Source organism: Amblyomma maculatum, chromosome 10 (assembly GCF_055883805.1).
Source record: "Amblyomma maculatum isolate TAMU_Amacu chromosome 10, ASM5588380v1, whole genome shotgun sequence".
In the NCBI taxonomy this organism is placed as follows: Eukaryota; Metazoa; Arthropoda; class Arachnida; order Ixodida; family Ixodidae; genus Amblyomma; species Amblyomma maculatum.
In genome coordinates this window covers 136,971,583-136,994,514 of record NC_139353.1, presented here as the reverse complement: position 1 = coordinate 136,994,514, position 22,932 = coordinate 136,971,583, and the positions used below count along the sequence as shown (strand labels likewise).

Below are 22,932 nucleotides of genomic sequence, written 5' to 3'. Positions count from 1 at the left end.
GCGGGAAGTAGACATTAACGCCTGTATACTGTTTGCGACGTCAGAAACTCAGTGTTGCCCGCAGAAATACTCTCAACTTAAGCCATGAAAATGGCATATTTTAAAGTCGTATTGCGCGTGAACGGATTATCGTACGGCACCCAAATTTTGTAGAATGCGTCAAGACGGAGAAAGGAACCTGTGGTAAAAGTTTCACTACAATATTCGAATGTCAAAAAACCCCCGGAGTTGCCCTTTAAGAGGTGCCTGCTTCTTTTCATTTCACCAAAGACTGGGAGTGAACGAGACTTTTCGATTAGAAAAGAATTCCGCAAGTTGTGCATTCGGTTCGTTCGCTGAAACCGTCAACATACCCCCCATTCAAACACACGAAAAGCAAGTACTGGTGACAATTCAAGGCAGTCCTGTCCATCTTACATTCGGCCATCTATCACCCCCGCAGTTTTAATTTCCCCTGCACCACTGGCAACCACTGATTCCGCAGCAAGAACTTTGAGCACAGCGGTGGAGGTTTAACAGTCCGCATATAGTGAAACGTGCTTCTCGACGCCACTATGGGCAAATGGGCGAAGTACGCGCGGACGTACAGAAAAGAATGGGAAAAAGATCCTGCATTCAAAGGTACGTTGACCATCTTTAATGTTTTAGTGCTTGTTTGTACCAGTCCAAAAATTATGTTCCGCTTTTCGGAGTGCATTCCATGTGACCATGCCAGTCTCGATCATTAGCGCGTGACAAATTTTTCTTTTTGATTACAGATTGGCTTACGCGCTCACCCTCAGGGGATATGGCCTTTTGCACAGCCTGCAAAACAGAGCTACGTGCACACGTGCAAGATCTGAAGGCACATAGAAAAACCGAAAAGCATGCTAGAAGCATGCAGTCGTCGACTGCACCCGAACAAAGGCAAATGGATAGATTTGTCACCTCGCAGCCAAGGGCCGCCAGCAACAGACATGAAGCGAAGATTGCGGAGCTGCGTTTGGCGGCGTATGTCGCCGTACATGGTTCGCTTGCTACCGCTGACCACCTGACGCCGCTCATCAGCGACTGTTTCAGAGATTCGACCACTGCGTCGTCGCTATCCATGGGAAGAACCAAGTGTACGGCGTTAGTGAACAAGGTACTTGGACCAACCTTCAAACAGATGCTTTTGGATGAGCTGAAGGGAAGAAAATTTTCGTTGATCCTGGACGAAAGCACAGACGTGTCTTCGGCAAAAGAGCTTGCCATTGTGGCAAGGTTCTACTCGAGCGAGAGCAGCGCAATTGTAACTGCGTTCCTTGGACTAGTTCCAGTTCTGGACGCATCATCTGGAGGACTTTTCTGTGAGTTGAAAAACTTCCTCGACAAGTCTAATCTCTCTGTCAGTGACTGTGTGGGTATAGGAACTGATGGAGCCAGTGTGATGTGCGGGCAGCACAATAGTCTGTACACAAGAATGAGGGAAGTTAACCCAAACATCGTGTTGGTAAAATGCGTATGTCACTCCCTTCACCTTGCTTGTAACGAGGCAGTGGATGTACTACCCACACAGATTGACTACCTTGTTCGGGAAACCTTTAACTGGTTTTCCCACTCTCCAAAGCGTCAAGAGTTTTATAAAAGCATTTATGCTGCGATTAACTCTGGATCAACCCCCAAAAAGTTGGTTGGTGTGTGTGCGACGCGTTGGCTTAGCATTGCTGGTGCTCTCCGTGCAATTCTTGACCAGTGGCTGGAACTGAAGGCGCACTTCGATGTCGCAAAAACAGCTGAGCGTTGTTACTTAGCTAAAATGTTGAGTGAGATGTACAATGATGACCAGAACTTTTTGTATGTGCAGTTCTTGAGCCCCATTGTTAACGAATTTGACAAACTCAACAAAGTATTTCAGAGTGAGGACCCTGATCCATCAAAACTTTTCGAAGACTTAAGCTCGTTTGTGAAGTGTTTGCTTAGGCGGATCGTACTTCCCGATCATGCATCTCCCGATTCAGCTTGGGAAAGCCATTTGATGCATGTTCGAGCCTGTCAGCTGGGAAGCGTCTTTCGCGACTCCTTAGAGAAGTCTTCCCTCGGCGACGACAAGAAAATCGCCATTCTTGAGCGTTGCCGAAACTTTTTGGTCGCTTGCATCAAAAGCACATTAAAGCGCCTTCCAACAAATTTTAAGGTATTAAGTGAACTTCACCTCTTGCACTGCAACAATATTGCCAAGTTTTCTTTTGATGCATTCTACAAGGCCTTTGCAAAATTCATAGATCCATCAGTTGTTTCTGCAATGGAATCCGAATACTGCCTTTTGCAATGTAAGCTTAGTGAACTCCGAGACGACTCCGTGACAGTATTTTGGAAAAACGTTCTGCGTTCCAAAAACAGTGCTGGAGTCAGCCTATTTCCGTTGCTGTCGGAGCTAGCCATTTCTCTACTCACGCTGCCTGTATCCAATGCTGCTGTGGAACGAGTGTTTAGCCATGTCACTCTAACAAAAACCGACTTGCGGAACAGAATGTCTTTGGAAACCTTGGAAAATATTTTGCATGTGAAATTTGCACTGCTGAAAAATGGTAAATGCTGCAAAGACTTTGTGCCGTCAGATATTTTTTTGGAGCGCTTCAATACCGCCGCAATGTACAGTGAGTGATGTTTGGATACTCTTTTTTACATTCATTTGGAAGTGAATTCAAAACTTCACAGCAGACATGTTAATAAATGTTTGAAATAAACTGTGTACTGTAACTATGAAGTTTTCTGTTTTGGCTATTTGGGCTATTTTTATGGTTCGACGTTTGGCTATTTTTGGGCTACATCGAGCAAAAAATTTGGCGGGTCACGCTGTGAGTACCTGGCAACCCTGGCACTATACTGCAGCGCGCGCAAGGCGCAAGTGTCTGCTGTGCTGTCTTCGAGATGCAGACTGCGGTCGGAATTCAGCGATTTAATTTGTTGAGTGATGTTGATTAGCTCAAAGCGGAGTTTAAGGTTGAAAATGGGCCAGTCTTGAGACGGAATAAAAGTGAATTTGCAGCTGTGAGTTGGCTGTTTTGCAGGCCGGGTGCAGTTTGACTATCCGAGACTGAAGTGTGGGCCATGGTCGTCGCTGGCGGTGATATCGAACCCAGTGGTACCGGTGCCGACTGCGAGCAGCAGACGCTGCGCGTGCTGTACCGCAGCGCGCATTTCTTGGTGGTGGACAAGCCGGCCGACTTGGTGATCAACACACAGAGGCCGCACGAGCACCCTGTGACGGTGGAGACTCTCCTGCGGCGCCAGCTCCCTGAGCTTGTGGACACCGGCGTGGAGCACGGCTTCCGCTTCTGCCATCGGCTCGACTTCGCCACTAGCGGAGTACTCTGTCTGGCGCTCACGCGCTGCGCAGCCCGGGCCGCTCAGGTGAGCCATACGTGTTAAGTTCTTGCTTGACAGTGTCTGAACGCGCTGGATGCCAGGGGTTAGTAAAATTTCGTCAAGGGTACTGCAGTCCCTTCCCAGCATTTTACGGTACTTTACGTACGCACGTATGTACTGGTCGTTATATAACGCATCTCTGCGGAAACTCTTCCTTCGCAGCTCCTCTCAAAACTTGAACACTCTGCCATATATATTTTGGAAACAGCTCCAAGCATTCCTCGTTTGCAGCAAAGCAATTTAAGAGCTGCTTGATTCGTATATATAGCTCTCAAGCTACAGTCTGGGTTATCCAGCCTTCCCCTCCGTTGTCACATTTCTAGCCTGTGTTTATTTTGTAACTTTTTCTCTTCGCAGGAATCACACATCTGTGCACATATTTAGCTGTTTAATGCGCGTCTCCGTATATGGGGTTTTCACTGACGCGCTGTGCGCGGTGCATTGTGGTTAATTGAGGCGCAGTCGGCCATTTTTGTGTCCACGGAACGAACAGGGTGAACGTACGTATCAAGTGCTGTCGTGCGGTTCTACAAGCAGTGGCACCCGCAGCTATATGTTGTTTATTGAGCTGTCGTAGACTGTAATAGACGCGTGCACAGTGTAAACAACAGAAGCTGAAAAGCTGCGCGAATGAACTCGGCATTTTAAGGTTCCGGAAGTACACACGAACAACTCCACCTGTACGAGACACTTCACCGAGATGCGGCGCCACGTATGGCTGGCACGGCACAACCGCATAATTATCATGGATTATGAGAAATGTATGTCAAAATGGGCTGGACTGGAATCTTCCGGATGTGCCCTAGCAGCCAGCTCTTGTCACTATCTGTGCACGACTGTTCTTCACGCACTCGGAAGACACATTCCCAGTAAAAGAGCAGCGCGGTCAGTGTATCGCTTGCAGTCATGCGCATGCATTCAGCTCGCCGCCAACACCTCCTCGTCGTGTTTTGTTGCAATAAAATCCTTCAAAGAGGACTCGCTAAACTTTATGCTGCCGTACTTGCCTCATTCGATCAGAAGAAGTTGGATGTTCGCATCGTCTATGTCGGCTGCTAGTCAAAGCAGACAGCATGCAGATTCGGCGAAGGAACGTAGGCGGGCTGAGTTGTTTTGCAGAAGGTTTGAAGAACTTTATAAACAAATTTATCTCTAATAACAAATCAAGTTTAGCTTGGCCAAAACTGCGCTGTATTTCAAGAGTTTTGTTGCAAAACGTTATTTCGAGCCCGCAAGGCAATGAGGTGGCGCTACCAGTGTCATCGCTGTGGCGTGTGGCAGCGGTTTCTTTTGCTTCCTTACCGCCACAGACGATGCAAACATCCGACTTCTTCTGATCGATTGAGGCAAGTACACCAAACAAGTTTTGTATAAAAGATACTGACTACTAAACGCCATTTCTATGCAGAATATCAGCTACAAAAACTCAGAGGTTTAGTTGGTATAAACGATGGACGGCACGCACGTAATTGCACAAAGAGAGAGTTCGTTTGCTTCAACCGCAGCTCTTAACCCAGCCGCTCGTAACATAGTTGCGTTCTTCGAGTGGTCAGTAGGCTCGCGATTGGTTCCTTGTGATGACACTCGCCTGTAGGACAAGAAATTCATGAATGTCACACATTTATGCGTGGGCACAGGCCGACGCTTACCGTGCATATCGACTGCACACGGGTTGGTACCAAAGTTTTGTTTCGTGCAGGTCTCTGTCCGCATCGCGCTCACTTTGCTGATAAATCGGACTGTCACTCATGATACCGATTGAGTTTTCATAACAACGGTGCTGGCATGAGGCAGAGTGGCAGAGCAAACGGACGTGCACGAAGAGCTAACCTAACAACCGCCAGTACTAGTACTGTTACGACCAAGCATCCGCATTTGCGCGCTCTATTGTTCGCCTGTGGGCATGAATAAGTGCTGTGGAAATGTGGTGATGGTCCAATGGCTCTAAGTGAGCCTGTTTCCAGGAATCCTGTTTTGTAAGCCTGTTTTGCTTTGTGGACAACCTGCAAATGCCAAATTGACCCTGTCAAGAGAACGTCTGGAAAAACACAAAGAAACGTCCCCCTGCGGGAAATAGCAGGAAGTGCTTTCTTTCTTTTGTTCACCCTTCCAGTCGAGAAGTGCTATCCTCCAGTGATGAATGCCTCCTATCCAAAGGAGACGACAGAGTGACATGTCCGCTGACGTGCAGGACAAGAAAGGAGCATGACTCATACGGCCATTAAGTGATTTCCCGGGAATGCAGGAAAGATTTGCAATTGTCGAAAAGGGACAATGTTGGGAGCCCTATGCGGCGCCACGTGCACTCGGGTTTCTGAGAAGTAAAACCCCTTGTCAGAACCAGCCTGTGGCTTCTTTGCTGAAGAATAGAAATGTACCTCCTCTCCTCGCCGTTCCCAAGCTTTTCCCGCCAACAAGTGATCACGCCCAACGAATGAATGCCGGACCAGTCAGTGCTTCAGACCATCAGTGCAGTGATGTGTTCGATTGGATGCCGATATCTGAGGGGCGTGCCCTGGATTTGGTTGGTCAGCATCTTCAGAGAGGGGCTGGACATAGGGGGTTTTAAGGACGCTGCAGAGCACGAAATGTCGCTCTGGGCCCTGGGTAAACGGCTCATCCAGTCGCTTCTCGCTATGAACTCTTAACGCTTGTCATTTTGCTGATGTACCCTTCTTCTTCATGTAAATATTCTTGTAAATACGTTTTCTCAAAGTGCCAGTAAACCTGCTTGTACATATTTTACCAACTTCGAAGATTCAGTCCTTCTTCAACCCAGAGTCTCTGCACGCTACCAAGTGAAGGCCGGGTCGCCATAGCCCCAGCGTCACGACAACTGGTGATCAGCGGTGGGATCTGAATCTACAAGCACAACAACTGGGGGCAGCGGTGGGATAAAGCCCCAACACTGGTGACCAGCGTTGGGATCTGAATCTACAAGCCACAACATCTGGTGATTGGAGGTGGATCTGAAGCTACAAGCCACAACATCTGGTGATCGGAGGTGGCATCTCAAGCAACAAGCAGGCGCAACAATCGGCCAACAAGAGAGCAGCTCGGAACATCGATCGCATGTGTGGGTGAGTGCTTGGCTTTTCTTCTGATGTGGACCAGGTTCTAGAACAGGGTTAGATTTTAGAACTGGTAAAAAGTGTTGAAACGCCTTTAGGTTTGGTAGTTTGCACAGTTGTTTTGGAAGTAGCCGACACTCGGAGCGATCATGGACCTACAAAAGCTGCAGAAACCGGACCTGTTGCTATTGTGTGAGGAATTGGGAATTGATACAAGTGGTTTGGCACGAAAACCCTTGATTATAAAGGCAATCACTGATCTGGGAACCGATGATGAGGAGCTCAGTGAAGCATGGAACCTGATCGGTCAAAAAAAGGAACAGCTCAGACAGCAGAAAGAGCGTGAAATTGAAAGAGAAGCAAAAAAAGCTGGAGCTAGAAATTGAGCTCCGGAAATTAGAACTAGAGTTGAGCAAGAGGTCGGGCGATTGTCCCCAGCTAGCGGTACCTCGTCTCAACAAGGAGGCAGATTTCAAGATGTCAAAGTACATGCAGCCATATGTGATATCAGGGGATATCGGTCTGTATCTGGCTAACTTTGAGCGAACTTGCGAAAAACTGTCCTTCCAGCGAGACACGTGGTCTCAGAGATTATTGACGGTTCTGCCCTGCGAGGCAGCGGAGGTTGTCGCGCGGCTAAGCAAGGAGGACGCGGACAACTACGAGAAGGTCAAAGCTTGCCTTCTGAGAAAGTATAGGCTTAGCGCCGAGGCGTTCAGACAACGTTTTCGGAACGCTACTAAGTCCAGGGACGAGAGTTACCCTGAATTCCTGTACAATTTAAGAGTAAATTTGGGCGAGTGGCTAAAGAGCACTGATTCCTACAGTGAGAGGGATGCTGTAGTCGAGCGAATTCTCTTGGAGCAGTTTTATAACTGCCTCCCAGAAAAAGAAAGAAATTGGTTACAGGACCGAGGCGACATTAAGTCGGCAACTGAAGCTGCCGAACTCATTGAGGACTATGCTTCGCGCCGACAATTCAGCAACCCAGTAGTGGTTAGGCCCCGCAATTCCAAGTCGAGTGTGAATAACCGTCAGAAAAGGCACTTTGCTAGATTTGCAAACGAAGAAAGGAAGGCTTCTTCAGGCAAACGCCCTAGAAAGGACGGTAGTGAGAAAGGTGGGGAAGTGACCAACGCGCAGAACACAAAGAATAAGCTTGAGGCTAGGAAGCCGCTCACATGCTTTAGGTGTAATGAGCAGGGTCACATTGCCGTCAACTGCCGGAAAGAAAAGATTGCTTTCTCGTATGTCAGTGACTGCGATGAAAATATGCAGCTTTTAGAACCCTACCTGCATGACCTAGTAGTCAACGGGAAGCCTTGCAAGGTACTGCGCGATTCGGCCGCAACGATGGATGTTGTCCATCCGGCGTATGTATCGCCTTCCGACTATACAGGACAGTGTGCATGGATCCGACAGGTAGTTGAGGAACAGAGTGTGTGCTTGCCGATCGCGAACGTGGTCATCGAGGGCCCTTTCGGCGAATTAACAACCGAGGCTGCCGTTTCAGGAAAGCTTCCTAAGTGCTATCCGTATTTGTTCTCCAACAAATCGGACATGCTACTGCGAAAGAGGGGCATCCTTTTCGGAGACAGAGTTGTGCAAGCCTTAACACGTTCAAAGGCGCGAGAACTAGCTACACTGCTCATTCCAGAAGAATCCACAGCCGAGGAAACGGCAGTTAAAACCGTGGTAGATGTGGAAGATAGCGGGTCAGAAAACTTTGAGAGCGAGGCATCACAGATAAGTCAACTTGAAAGTGAGCTTGATGAGACGCGGAATGAGGACGTTCTTGAGAGTAACCTCTTGCCGCCGGTGTCTAGTAATCTCACGAGACTTCTAAGTGGAACCCGAGAGGACTTAGCTATGGAGCAAGCCAATGATCTCAGGAATAAGCTCGAAGTACAGTGGGAAGGACCTGATAAAGTCGTTGCAAAGCTTTCTAACACTAACTACGAAGTGAAATTCCCCGGTAGGCGTAAAGAAGTGCGCATTTATCATTGCAATCTTATGAAGCCTTATGTGCAGAGGGAAGCCGTGGTAAATCTAACTTTAAACCTTCCCGAGGAGATGGGGGACAACTTGATTTGCCTCAGCGGAAAAGGAAGCAACGCTCAGGAGCTTCTCAAAAAGACGGAGCAGAGAGGAGAACTAAAGAAATCCCAGCTGTCCGATCTGGGCGAAATAATAACAGAGTTTGAGGCCTGCTTCGTGGACAGGCCAGGCAGGACTGATTTGACTGAGCACGATATTGAGCTGACTTCAGACGTGCCAGTGCGATCAAGGTGCTACCGATTTTCTCCAAGGCAAAGAGAAATTCTGGATAGGGAAGTAACTCGCATGCTGGAATTGGGAGTAATAAAACCCTCGTAAAGCGATTATGCTTCGCCTATGATCTTAGTAGAAGCTCCAGGTAAAGACCCTAGGCCTGTGGTAGACTACCGAAAGCTAAATTCTCTCACCAGGGATCAAGTGTATCCTATTCCGAATATTGAGGAGAGAGTAGAACAGGTCAGTAGAGCGGCATATGTGACTACGCTGGACCTTACTCGAGGATACTGGCAAGTACCGCTCACTGAACGCGCCAGCAGATACGCGGCTTTCGTCACTCCGACGGGCAGCTACCAGCCAACAATGATGAGTTTCGGGCTCAAAAATGCTCCATTTTGTTTTTCCCGACTCATGGATAGGGTTTTAAAGGGGTGTGAAACATTCGCGGTGCCTTATTTAGATGACATTGCGGTTTTTTCCGACTCATGGGCGGACCATATGGTACATCTAAGAGCTGTACTGAGCCTTTTGCGTCAAGCTGGACTAACCGTAAAGGCCGAGAAATGTTGCCTGGCAAGGGCGACCGTGGACTACTTGGGTCACAATGTAGGTCAAGGTTTCAGGAAACCCAGCGAGATTAAGATTTCTGCGGTAGCAGACTATCCGCGGCCGAGCACGAAGACGGAAATTCGAGCATTCCTAGGTCTGACTGGGTACTACAATCACTACATCCCTAACTATTCAGCTTTGGCTAGCCCTCTGACCGACGCTCTCCGCAAGACAGAACCGACAAATGTAGTCTGGGACGAACAAAAGGAAGCCTCCTTCGTAAACCTGAAGGCTGTGCTGATTAGCCGTCCGGTATTGCGAGCTCCAGACTATGACCGAGAATTCACGGTCCAGTGTGATGCCAGTGATCGAGGGTTAGGTGCTGTTCTCTGCCAGAGAGATGACGACGGTAATGAGCACCCCGTGCTCTACTTGAGCAGAAAACTGAGTTCTAGAGAGAGGGCTTATTGCGCGTCAGAGAAAGAATGCGCTTGCATTGTATGGGCCATTCAAAAATTGCAGTGTTATCTTGGAGGGGCCAAATTCACCGTAGAGACGGACCATTGTCCCCTGGCTTGGCTGCAAACTGCGACATCAAAGAACAGTCGCCTTCTTAGGTGGAGCTTGATTTTACAGCAGTACAATTTTGAAATAAGATACAAAAAGGGGAAGTTAAATGGGAATGCGGACGCGCTTAGCCGCTCTTTCTAAGCGGTCCGAGATGTTCCTCACCATGTATCCAAATTGATAATCAGGTTTTTTTTTTTTGTGCGCTTGTATATGTGTGACTATGTAAAGCAGCACGTTTGGTTTTCTAGGAATACGTGGGTCCTGAACGTCTTGAGAGTGGGCTTTTCTCGAACAACAATGGCAGTTTTCTTTTAACCTGGTCTCTTCAGACGGGAGCCGAGTGCTTGCTTCGACATGTGGTTGAGTTTCAGACAGCTCGAGCAATTTGGCCTACAACAATCAAGACAACGCGACAAGCAACAGCGAGCTTCAAGCGTTCACGTGCAGGCCATTAAGTCGTCTCTTCATGCAGCAGCTGGGACTGCTGCCCTCCGAGACTCTTCTGGCGGGGGAGGAGGCTGTTACGACCAAGCATCCGCATTTGCGCGCTCTATTGTTCGCCTGTGGGCATGAATAAGTGCTGTGGAAATGTGGTGATGGTCCAATGGCTCTAAGTGAGCCTGTTTCCAGGAATCCTGTTTTGTAAGCCTGTTTTGCTTTGTGGACAACCTGCAAATGCCAAATTGACCCTGTCAAGAGAACGTCTGGAAAAACACAAAGAAACGTCCCCCTGCGGGAAATAGCAGGAAGTGCTTTCTTTCTTTTGTTCACCCTTCCAGTCGAGAAGTGCTATCCTCCAGTGATGAATGCCTCCTATCCAAAGGAGACGACAGAGTGACATGTCCGCTGACGTGCAGGACAAGAAAGGAGCATGACTCATACGGCCATTAAGTGATTTCCCGGGAATGCAGGAAAGATTTGCAATTGTCGAAAAGGGACAATGTTGGGAGCCCTATGCGGCGCCACGTGCACTCGGGTTTCTGAGAAGTAAAACCCCTTGTCAGAACCAGCCTGTGGTTTCTTTGCTGAAGAATAGAAATGTACCTCCTCTCCTCGCCGTTCCCAAGCTTTTCCCGCCAACAAGTGATCACGCCCAACGAATGAATGCCGGACCAGTCAGTGCTTCAGACCATCAGTGCAGTGATGTGTTCGATTGGATGCCGATATCTGAGGGGCGTGCCCTGGATTTGGTTGGTCAGCATCTTCAGAGAGGGGCTGGACATAGGGGGTTTTAAGGACGCTGCAGAGCACGAAATGTCGCTCTGGGCCCTGGGTAAACGGCTCATCCAGTCGCTTCTCGCTATGAACTCTTAACGCTTGTCATTTTGCTGATGTACCCTTCTTCTTCATGTAAATATTCTTGTAAATACGTTTTCTCAAAGTGCCAGTAAACCTGCTTGTACATATTTTACCAACTTCGAAGATTCAGTCCTTCTTCAACCCAGAGTCTCTGCACGCTACCAAGTGAAGGCCGGGTCGCCATAGCCCCAGCGTCACGACAGTACTAGTCAAACCAGGACACAAAGATGGCGTCGGCTGCATATTGACGTCAGCTGTGACGTCATGTGAATACTTCCTATAGGAGGTATTCACTGAGGCCATACTACCAGACGGTGCGAATATCGCCTCGTCCGTAAAGCCCCTGGAAAGTTTTTCGAGGTGCTTTACTCGTCCGCCATATCGGAGGTCACCGGTGGTATCTGCTCGCTCAGTATCAGGCTCGCTGTCAGGTGCCCGCATTTATATTGGAAGTGATCCATAAAGTTTTACCAAGTTGTTGAATACTTCCGAATCCACTTTTTCGTTATTGAGCCCCTTATGCGCATGGAGTCTACAGTGGTATTTTCGTGCTCTGGAACATAACACTGCCTGTTCGGTGTTGCATCTAGGCATTCACCCGTGCAACAACTCGACAGCAAAAGTACCCGGCTGCCCATTGCGCGCAACATGACTTTCAGCTATATAAATTCGTTTTTAGCGGCCACTGAGGCAGAACACATCTTGAAGGGATGGCGCATTAATTGCTACAGTTCCAAAGCTGGCATAACCGCGAAACGCACATTTCTAGTGGTGGTAGTCGGCAAACTGTCGATCGAATCGAAGCTTGCACAGGCGCTGTTCCAGCAGTTAAGCGAATCAATGCAGTTGCTTAATTTGGGTGACAGAAGGTCGAGCAAGTACTGTCACATGCTCACAGCATAAACGGCACACTTAGCGAGCATGTTTTACAAATTTAGTGTCGGCAACGTTGCTGTGCTTGAAATGCGCATAACCCTTGGAACCAAGGTTTGCGAACCGTGTGGCTCTTGGCCTCGCTCACTTGCCAAAAAATTAAAACGCTTTCATGGATTTGAACATTTTAATTTCTTCACCTGTTGCAAAACTTATGACTACGCTTCACAAGACAGGCCCCGATGTCGAGGAATTCACCGCGAAGCTGGGGTCTTTTAGTGCACTGCACACCACGACGAAGTTACTGCAGTCGTATGAGCCGATGTTTTACTAAGTGGAAAATTTTTCTTGAGACCGTTGTTTTTCTTGTTCCATGAAGTCCACGGGTCTACCCATGCAACTACGCGGTTTTCGTTGGTGCACGCAGAAATTCTGTCAAGACGCGAAAGGCGTACCCCACGGATCACGAGTTGAATGCTGCAGCTGGTTGCGGTGTCCGCACACACGACCACGCATATGGCGAATGCCACGCCGGCCACTAGTGCCGCTACCGGATGACGTCACATGAATACCTCCTATTGAACATCTGGTGAAAGTTTTGCCTTCCAAATTAGATTGCAGCCATCACTTGCTAATCACCCTTCTATAAGTAATGCACATAGCTCCTTTTATCATAAACAGTGCTCACTTTCTTGCAATAATCCCGCTTATTACATTAATACAGAGTGGAATTTGCTAACTTGTTTCTGATTTCATTTCGATCAGTAGCCAGCAAAAATATTCAGGAAAATGGGACATTTATGAAATAGTTGTACTGATTGGCATTGATGCCAGTCTGTACGGGAATGTAGATATGAATGCCTTCATTCCCACACCAACGTAGTACCTCCAGTGGGCCAAGAGCAGAAGATAGGAACAGTGCTTGAGAGCAGCCGCATGCTCACCGCAGCAACATTTTGTGGGTTGTGAGTAGTGTGCAAGCTAATTTTAATATCTACTGGGCAGCGATGACTTTAAGTTTGAATCTTTTTTAGATGCAATCATGCAGCACATGCCTCTTAATAAACATTTCAAAATATATCCTATGCCAGTGACAGTAATCTGTATGCATGCTTTCATGCATGCTAATGAAGGCTGCTGAAAAAAAAAATCAAAGAAAAATGTTCACGCAGAACAAAACAAGCAAAACAAGTGCCAACTACAGGTGTTTACAGAATCTGGTGCTGATGGTGACATTTTGTCTTAGTCTGTGCATGCTTTTGCATTCTGAAGTGTGCAACTCAAAATGGGTGAAAGCTAAGGGCTCTTGAATTTCTTTATAAAATTCAGCTGGTATCATTGCACATTTGCTTGTGACATGTACTTTGCAAACACAGCCTCTAAACAGGCTACTATTCCTCAGTGATTTCATTGCATTTGTTTATCTTCGCACAACTTAAATAATGTTGCTCTGTGTATGAGTGTGGAAATGCTTTCCACATAAGCTGTCTGAAATTAGTAAAATAGCTAATCTCTTGCATCAGCAAGGATAAGAGAGCAAACATTTGTAGCCTATTTTGAAACTGTTGCTATTTATGTTATTAATAATGTTTTGAAACCAGCATGAATGCTATATAGGGGTGCCTTACAAGAATTGTGGATATATACTGAACTGAAAAAGTTCTGAATATAAGGTTTCTTGAACTTACCTGGAGGGAACATTGTGCTACAGTTTTGTAAAGAGCGCTTTGTCCAACAGGGACATACTGGGTACATTTGGCCTCGCTAGTGCTAGGTCAAAAAAGCCTAGGAATCCGTAGGTACTTGTGTGCTCTTCTATCTGAAATATTTCACTGAGGTGCTTAGTGCTTGTGCAACTAATTGAACATGAGGGACAGTTATGCATTAGGCTGGTGCTGAAACTTTTCCAGCATTTTTTGCAGGTTTGCCTCAAGGGCAAACCTTGCAACATTTATTTATTTATTTATTTATTTATTTATTTATTTATTTATTTATTTATTTATTTATTTATTTATTTATTTATTTATACAAGTACCTGCAGCGCCCAGGGGCATTATAACCGGGGGGGGCAATAACGGTAAGAAAATACCTAAAATGAGCGTGTTACAATACTGAAAGTATACAGTAAAGCACATTTGTTTAACAATAAAAAGAACAACACTGAAAATGTGAGTGCGAGAAACAGGTTTAAAAGGGTGGAAAGCTACTACGACAAATTGGACGCCAGGAAAGACTGAAAATGTTTACCTGTTTTACATTGTTCTATGCTCTTAGGAAGACTATTCCAAAGTGAAGAAGTGTGAGGAAAAAAGGAATTACGGAACACATCAGTTCGACATCGCGTTACAAGAACTTTCAGCTTATGGTCCCGGCGTTCAGAGATAAAATGTGGAGGTAGAATGTACAAACTCTTGTTTATTCCCGTAAGATCAGAGTATATTTGGTAAAAGAGTTCTAATTTTGCGGTTAGTCTCCGGTGAGCCAATGTTTTCCATCTAAGGTTTTCTTTAATTAATGTGATGCTACTACGGAAGTTATAGTTGCCAGAAACAAACCTGGCAGCGCGGTTTTGGATGCGTTCAAGTTTTTCCATCAGGTAAGAGCTTTGAGGGTCCCATGCCGCACAAGCATACTCGAGTATTGGACGGACGTTAGTTACGTATAGCTGTTCTTTTACTTTTGTGGGGGCTTTATAAAAATTTCGTCTAATGAGATTTAGCGTTCTAGATGACTTTAAGGTTAAATATTCTATGTGTCGGTTCCATGTCAAATTTTCTGAAAAATAGACCCCTAGATACTTGTAATGTTGGACCTTTTCAAGTGGTAGCCCGTCCAAATTATAGACTGATCTCACGGGAAGACGTTTACGGGAAAATGACACATAGTGGCATTTAACAGTGTTCAAAGACATGCCCCATTTAGTGCACCAACAATGAATTTTGTTCAGATCACTCTGTATACAGTTGAATACCGCCACAACGAAATTTCCGCGACAACGAATAATTTTTTATTCCCCGCGAGTATACTATAAGAATTAATGGCCTAAATTTCTCTGCACAACGAACCATTTTTGCAGAGCGTTTCCGCTTCAACGAAATTTTCGCGTTCAAAATCGAAACCGAAACTAGTTTTATTGGCGAGAAGTCCAAGTCAAATCCAAAGCCACATTAAGCATGAAATCACGTGATTGCAGTTCCGCCATTTTGGCTTTGTGTCGTGGTCGCGTTGTTCACTCGCTGCCTTTCTCTTCGACAACGACGAGTTTTCATCCGTAGGACACGATGGCAACGCAAGTGAAAAAACGCAAAACTATTTCCCTTGAGCAAAAAGCTCAAATAATCGCCCAAGCAGAAAGCGGAAGGAAGAAAGCGGCAATTGCTGAAGACTTCGGAATTCCTGCAAGTTCGCTGTCAACGATTCTAGGCAATAAGGACCGCGTGAGAATGGCACTTGCTTCAGGCACATCCTCGAAGCACAAAAAGGTGACGCGGCCCCTCCATGAAGAGTTGGACAAAGCAGTGCATGCGTGGTTTGTGGAAGCACGAGCCAACAACGTCCCCCTGTACGGAAGCATCGTCCAGCAGAAAGCCTTGAACTATGCATGCCTACTTGGCATTGATGATTTTAAAGCCAGCATTGGCTGGCTAAACCGTTTCAAGGCCCGCCATAACATCGTTGGAAAAGTGTTGTGCGGCGAGTCAATGTCAGCAGACGTGGACGGAGCAGCTGCTTGGAAGGCGAGTAACATGGCCGGAATTTTAAGCAACTTCGCGCCTGCAGACATTTACAACGCCGACGAGACCGGGCTATTCTACGAGATGTTGCCGGCTAGGACGCTCGACTTCAAGGGGCAGCGCTGTCACGGCGGCAAACACAGCAAAAAACGCATCACAGTGCTGCTTTGCACAAACATGGATGGCTCGGACAAGCGTCCGCCGTTAGTCATAGGCAAAAGTGCCAAGCCGCGCTGTTTTAAGGGAACTCGTAGCCTACCTGTGCAGTACAAGGCGAACAACAAGTCATGGATGACCCGCGCTATTTTCACCGAGTGGATGATGGCATTCGACCGCGACATGAAGCGGCAGGGCCGTAAAGTTTGCTTGCTTTTGGACAATTGTTCAGCGCATCACTCCGACGAAGTCAAGCTCACTAACACGGAGCTGAGGTTTTTCCCTCCCAATTGCACGTCTGTCTTACAGCCTCTCGATCAGGGCGTGATTCTTAGCCTGAAGCGCGCTTACCGCGGGAGGTTAATTCAGCGGCTGCTTTTTAACACTGAAACCGGCCGAGACACGAAGGTGGACTTGTACGTGGCACTGCAGATTGTCTGCTGCCTGGAGCACACTGGGGCGCTCAGTAATTGTGAACTGTTTCAGGCACGCCGGATTTGCCGAAGGTCGACCCGTACACTCTGCTGGCCTAACACCAGGCGTTACAGACGACGACGAAGAGGCGTCACCGACTCCGGGGATCGAGGCCGCCTGGAAAACGCTGGGAGAAATAGGAACCGTGCCGCCTAATCTCGAGCTCGACGAATACATCGGCGCTGACGCTTGTGTTGTTGTTCACGAAGATGTGAGTGATGAGCAGATCATAAAAGCTGCCCGGAATGATAAGGACTCTTCCGATGAAGAAGACGACGACGTACAGGAAGCGCCGGCTGCGGCAACCGCCGTACAGGTGATGGACGCTTTTGATGTCATCAGGAATTTCGTTGCTGTCCGAGACGACGATGTTGCAATGGGTTTGCTGACCGAGTGCGAAAATCGCGTGACGGCGTTGCTCGCCGTGAAGCGTAAGCAAACCAAGCTTACAGATTTTTGGCATTAAACGCCTTTGCTGCTGCTTGGGCAATTCTTTCTGCGTTTCACGTCAAATTTTTGCGATAACGAAGTTCCGCGAGAACGAATTTTTTTTCGTGCACCGTGAATTTCGTTATAGCGGGATTCAACTGTACTACTTACATCAAGATCATTTCGTATATTCCTGTAAATGGCACAATCGTCAGCATATAATCTCACTTTACATTCAAGCCCTTCAACAATGTCATTTATAAAGACTAGAAATAGCAAAGGCCCCAAGACAGACCCTTGGGGCACGCCAGAGGTTACGGTGACATTCGTTGAATTAGTACCATTGATTACAACATTTTGAGTTCTCCCAGATAAGTAATCTCTAATCCAGTCTACTACTTCAGGGTGTATACAGAGAGAAGATAATTTATATAACAATAAAGCATGAGGAACGGTATCAAAGGCTTTGCGGAAATCCAAAAAGATGCAGTCTACCTGAAAACCAAGATCAAAATAATAAAAGAGATCATGAGAAAATTCTACCAGTTGAGTCGTGCACGACAAGCCAGGCCTGAAGCCGTGTTGAGCATTTGAGAAGAAATTATTGTTTTGGAGATGTTTCATCACAGAGCTGTAAATAATGTGTTCTATAGTTTTGCAGCATATGCATGTAAGAGAGATTGGTCTGTAGTTTTGCAATGCCTTTTTGGGACCACTTTTGTGGACTGGGATGACATTTGCTGCCTTCCAGTCTGCAGGTAAATAATCCACCTTTGTTCTTGCAATTTAATCCACATTTTCTGCTCTGTAATAGCCACGCCAAATATGAAATCACATGATCTTGGCATTTTGCATGTCATTACAATGGATGAGCAACTGCAGAAGTTCTTTTCTCTCTAGCTTTGAGGAACACTATGGCCATAAGGATGAAAAGTGTCAATATCAATAACACATGGGGGTGATAACAATGCTGATGCCGCTTACTTTAAAGAAAGTCTGCTGTCATTGCTGCAAGTGGCAAATTTTGAGGTTAGGTGCCAGGTATTAGCTTTCTTTGCATATTTTATATGAAGAAAAAAACCACAAGTTATCGGGGCATTTTATGAAGCAGAGCGTGCATTAGCAGGAGCGTTTCCCCTGGATGTAGCTGCCGTAGCCGCTGATCTATCCTGACAATGCGAGCGAGCGATGTCATGCAGTTAATCAAGCTCTGTTATATTCCGTACCTCCTCTCTACTCATCCCAGCCCTGAACTATGGCCAACAACTACAAATCTCTCTCATCACTCATTGCCTATGACCCTCTTCTCTCTCCCACTTCCTCTTTCAGCTCTCTCCCCTAGAAACAGAGAGGACATCTCTCCACCCAGGCTTCACATGCTGTTAACGGGCCGAATGCACTTTTGTGACAACAGGGATTCTAATATTAATGCCCCATGAAAACAAATTTATACCTTACTGTCAATTACGTGCCTCTCACATGTGTCCACGTTTCCAGTGTATGGCTTGTTCATCCTGAATGGCATAAGTGCACTTTGAAATAGCCCCTCCGGGGTGGTGCAGTGGTAGACGCCCGACTACTGTGCCGGAGTACCCGGGTTCGATCCCGACCTCGACGGCTGCGTTTGGATGGAGGCGAAAGGAAGAGGCGTCCGTGTGCTGTGCGATGTCAGCGCACATTAAAGATCCCCAGGTGCTCACAATTACTCCGTAGCCCTCAACTACGGCTCCTCTTTCTCTCTATCCACTTTCACTCCCAACCTTCCTCCCTTTCCTTAAGGCGCGGTTCAGGTGTCCACAGAAACAAGTGTGACAGATACTGTGCCTTTCCCTTCCTGTAAACCAATTGTTGTTTATTATTATTATTGAAATACAGTGCTGGGTTGTTTCTGTATTTGCTGCGCATCGGGCACTGTTGCATGATGAAATATTGAGTTTATTGCCAGCTGCCATTTTTTCTGTACTTCTATTTCAGCTTAATTTTATACAACTGGCATCTTCTGTACTCTCTAGAACACTCAGATACTTAACATTTGTTTGAAATTGAGAGAGTAAGAGAGGCTAAGTCAGCCTCTTCTTACATACCTGATCTTCAGAAGACCAGAGCTTCAGTTTAAATTAGGTGAGCTCAGATACATGAGCTCTCACTGTAATGCAAGCGGCAGTTTTCACACCCTAAAGTTTATTAAAAAAGCCACCCAACTGGTAGCTCAGTGGTTGTGGCATTCAGCTACTGAGTCTAAACTATTTTGATCGAAAGGTGACCAAAGGGGCTGCTTTATCTGGAGGCGAAATCCATGTCAGTGCAAGGAGATGGTTCCCAATTGATTGAGATCAACCCCAGAGCACACCATAGTGTCATCCTTTATGGCCCACATGCAGCTTGGGACATAAAGCCCTACATATGATACCAAATGGAGCACTCTTAGGTATTTGTGCTAGCCTTTATGGTACCTCTTTGTAGTCACCCATGCCTCGCGTTGCAGGAAGCATTTGGACCCCCCCTCCGTTCGGCACGTAAATGCTACGCGGCACTGCTTGAGGGACACATTGCCGCGTCCGCCGGCACAAGGCAGTGTGGTGTTGAGATCAGCCTGGCTGTTGGGGAAGACTCCAGGCAGGGCCACCAGCACAAGATGTGTCCTGCCAGTGAAGAGCACTGCACCAATGCTAGGGAAGCCCAGACCCGACTGCTCGTGCTGGGATGGGGGCTCTTCCATGGACGACCGGCCACTCAGGTCTGTCACTCTCTATTGACCAAGAAAGTCGTAGTTTTTGATGACACTAATCATGCTGAAATAGAATGGCCAGTTTGCCCACAAGAACAAGTTCTGATGTTTTTTTCTACATTAACATTTATAATGCCTCGTGGACATCTTCCATTCAGAGGTAAACTAGTACTGAGAACAAAAGAAAAAAGTGTGCCTTTGCTCCTACCCACATTGAGCACTTATGGTTTTGATGCAGATAATACATTCTCTTTCGTAGAAGAGTGTCCATAGGCAAGCCTTTGAATATGCTATTCGTTTCCCTTTTCGTCTCTATAAAGGCGTTTTGTTTGAGTGCAGTTTTCCTGTTCTCACACCATAGACAGATGTTGAAGTATGCTGCTGATAAAATATCTATGCATTGCCTATTGAAGATCAAGGTCTAAGAGCAGAATGCAGCACAGTGACAATGTGTGCATTCATGGCATGTCCAATCTTCCTTCGGCCTTCACAGCCTCTCGAGAAATTCTTTTTTTGTGCTCGGAAAAGCTCGTGTCTGACTCTGCAGCTCTGTAGTGTGCAGAACAGATTAAAGTATGTGGCTATTGAAGCGAAACAAAATATTGTTGCTTGTTGTTTGTGTAGAAACTGGCCAAGTAGTACACTTCTTTGTTGCCGTTATCATTGGCAGTGATATGTTTACTTAGCAGTGTGCAATGCAGAGTGAAAAGTGAAATCGCTGAGCCAGCGTCGCGACAATACATGCTCTGCTAGGATACTTCAAGATCACAACATTGTAAAGTTGTCAAACACACAGTTTGTCACAGTTTGATCTCTCTTCAGTGCATAAAAAAATCTTCGACTTATTACATTGTATTCCTTTCTATTCAACTTCAGAAGGTTTGTTCATCGGGAAAGAGTGTGTGCACATTTCCTGGGATGTGTCAATGGCTCTCTAGGTCTGAAATATTGGGTCATGAAAAGGCACTAAATTTACCATTCTATATTCGTACCTTTAGCTGATGTTATTCGTAATCCAAAATTCGCATCCTTTGTGTTGATTTCTGTGATGTGTGGGCAAAATAAGTTCTCAATAGCATCTGTTCTGCTATAAGTGCACGTACAGGTAGTCACTTATGCCTGTATAAATGGCATCATTTTTTTTTATATATATATAAGTAGAACCAAAGTAGATTAGAACCTAAGAGCACCAAGTAAGCTGTCAAGAAGGTAGCAAGGTCGTTTGTTTATGTGCATGTGCTCAGAGGCAGCTTGTAACATGTCGCCCTCCTCTGCTTTAGAGTTGTCCTAATCTGTATAGTACTATAAGAAACTCATGTTATGAGCACTGCCATTTAATTGCACTTTAGCAGAGCGAAGTACTACCTGCATGCCAAAAACCAAAACGTCTTTTTCGGCCCCCAAGAAACAGGAATGTATTCCTTGAGAAATAACTATAACAGTATTGTGGGGTAATATAGGAGGCTGTACAGCTTGGATTTTAATGCTATTCTGCTGCTTGTGTCACAGGTGGCACTTCAGCCGGTTACAGGTCGGCGTCACCAGTTGCGGGTGCACTGCGCTGCACTGGGCCACCCCGTGGTGGGCGACACCACCTACGGTGGCACGGAGGCCTCAGAGCACAGTCGCATGTACCTGCATGCCTGGCGGCTCTGCCTGCCCACCCACTTGGAAGTGGTGGACGTTTGCACAGGCACCGAGCACCCCTTTGGCAGCCACCATGCCTGGCACAGTGTGCCGGGAGAGAGCGCTGACGGCAGTGCTGTCTCTGTGGACAACATCTTCGAGCTTTTTAATGATCCTGAATCTTTCCCACTGTGGAAGACCTCGAAGTCGGGGTGTCCCGTCAGTCAAGTTTGCCGTCCTGAAAGTTTGTCTGACAGATGACGGCGGTTTCGGTTTAGTAAGGTGAAAACAATCATTTCTTGTGAGCAGAGTGTGAGTGAAAGAGTCTAGTGACTCATTTGCTGGAGAGACTGTGATCTTTAATAAACCACCAGGAAACAAAAATAAAAAAATTGTGTGACACTTAAGCTTCTCCTTTAAGGTCATGACGTGACAGTGTTAATGGCTCCTGTCATTTGGCTTCCCTTGCAGATCATCATTCACATACATGCCCTCACTTGATCACTGGTACCCTAATTTGTGCCAGTATTATCTCATTTATATTTCTCTGCAAACAGTCCTAAGTTACCACATTATCTAGAAAACGACTTAACATAGACACAAAGGCCCGCTTAATCATGCCGCACGAATGTGCCTGCTTTTCCCAAGAGTAGTGTATCTGATTTCGGATCAAAAAATTCTCTTTGAATCCATTCCAATCTAACCCTCCCATTTCGAAGGAGAAGCCTGATTTGAGAACCTCTGCAGTCTCGGCCATATCATCAGGTCTTGTGACATTGCACAACCCACTGACCAATCGCCTCCTGACTAAACGCCTGCCTGAGTCGTTCCCATGATTTCTCGGTCGCAATGCTGACGCCTGATCTACTGGAAAAGAGGGCATTTAAAGCTGTCACATTAAACGTTGGACAACTGCTAGTCCCACTCTCCACACTGTTCAAGCGTGCAAGCACATTTCTGGAAAGCATTCTAGAACTGCTACAAGAAATTTCTCATGCTGGTTGATGTAATGAAGTGTTGGCTTTGACAGAGGAGAGAATTTTGCTCAGCTAGCTGATGCCTTTTGCTGAACACCTTGGGAACATGCATAAAATATTCAGTCAGAAGTGGTGCAGTACAATGTAGATATAAGGGGCATGTGTTGCGGTTGGCATATGTTTCTGTTGCACATGCTCTGCTTCATTATCCCAAATACCTCTATGAACAAAGGACAAACTCATTGAAATTGCGGTAGAGCACATAATTTCTCGCAAGTATTCTATTTTTCACTCTCCCCGCTGCAGTGGTGCAGGGGTTAAGGCACTCGACTTCTGTGCCTAAGGATTGAGGATCGAATCACGGCCACGGCAGCTGCTTTTCGATGGAGGCGAAAATCAAGAGGCCTGTATGCTGTGCGATGTCAGTGCTTGATAAACAACCCCAGCTGTTCGAAATTTCCGGAGCCCTCCACTACGGCGTCCCTCACAAATTCGGTCACTTTGGGATGTTAAACACCCAAACCAAACCAATATAAAAAAGAAGAACCGAACAAGGGTAAATAGGGTACGCCTCAGGTCGCAGATGAGCCAACGTTTCGACAAGTGGACTTGTCTTCGTCTGGGCATAGCGATCATCACTGGCAGGGGTTTAAATACGCTTTTGCTTCCGAAGAAGAAAAGCTGGGGAGGGGAAAGTGGGTGCGAAAGAGTGGGGAGGAGAAGATGGGTGAGAAGAAAGTGGGTCATGAAGTGGGAAAAAAAAAAAAAAAAAAAAAAAAACA

At 46.5% G+C, this 22,932-nt stretch overlaps 2 protein-coding genes across 2 annotated transcripts; both read left to right on the top strand.

The window, feature by feature from the left end:
- The first annotated feature begins 255 nt into the window (after nucleotides 1-255).
- On the top strand, nucleotides 256-2,834 carry LOC146177526 (zinc finger protein 862-like). Its single transcript, XM_084580499.1, has 2 exons — nucleotides 256-621; nucleotides 759-2,834. Exons 1-2 carry the CDS (start codon nucleotides 555-557, stop codon nucleotides 2,624-2,626), a joined length of 1,935 nt encoding a protein of 644 aa, XP_084436625.1. The 5' UTR covers nucleotides 256-554; the 3' UTR covers nucleotides 2,627-2,834.
- Nucleotides 2,835-2,848: 14 nt separating this feature from the next.
- Nucleotides 2,849-21,575, top strand: LOC146177525 (RNA pseudouridylate synthase domain-containing protein 1-like). The gene is made up of 3 exons (XM_084580500.1): nucleotides 2,849-3,375; nucleotides 19,305-19,556; nucleotides 21,057-21,575. Exons 1-3 carry the CDS (start codon nucleotides 3,073-3,075, stop codon nucleotides 21,432-21,434), a joined length of 933 nt encoding a protein of 310 aa, XP_084436626.1. The 5' UTR covers nucleotides 2,849-3,072; the 3' UTR covers nucleotides 21,435-21,575.
- Nucleotides 21,576-22,932: the final 1,357 nt, after the last annotated feature.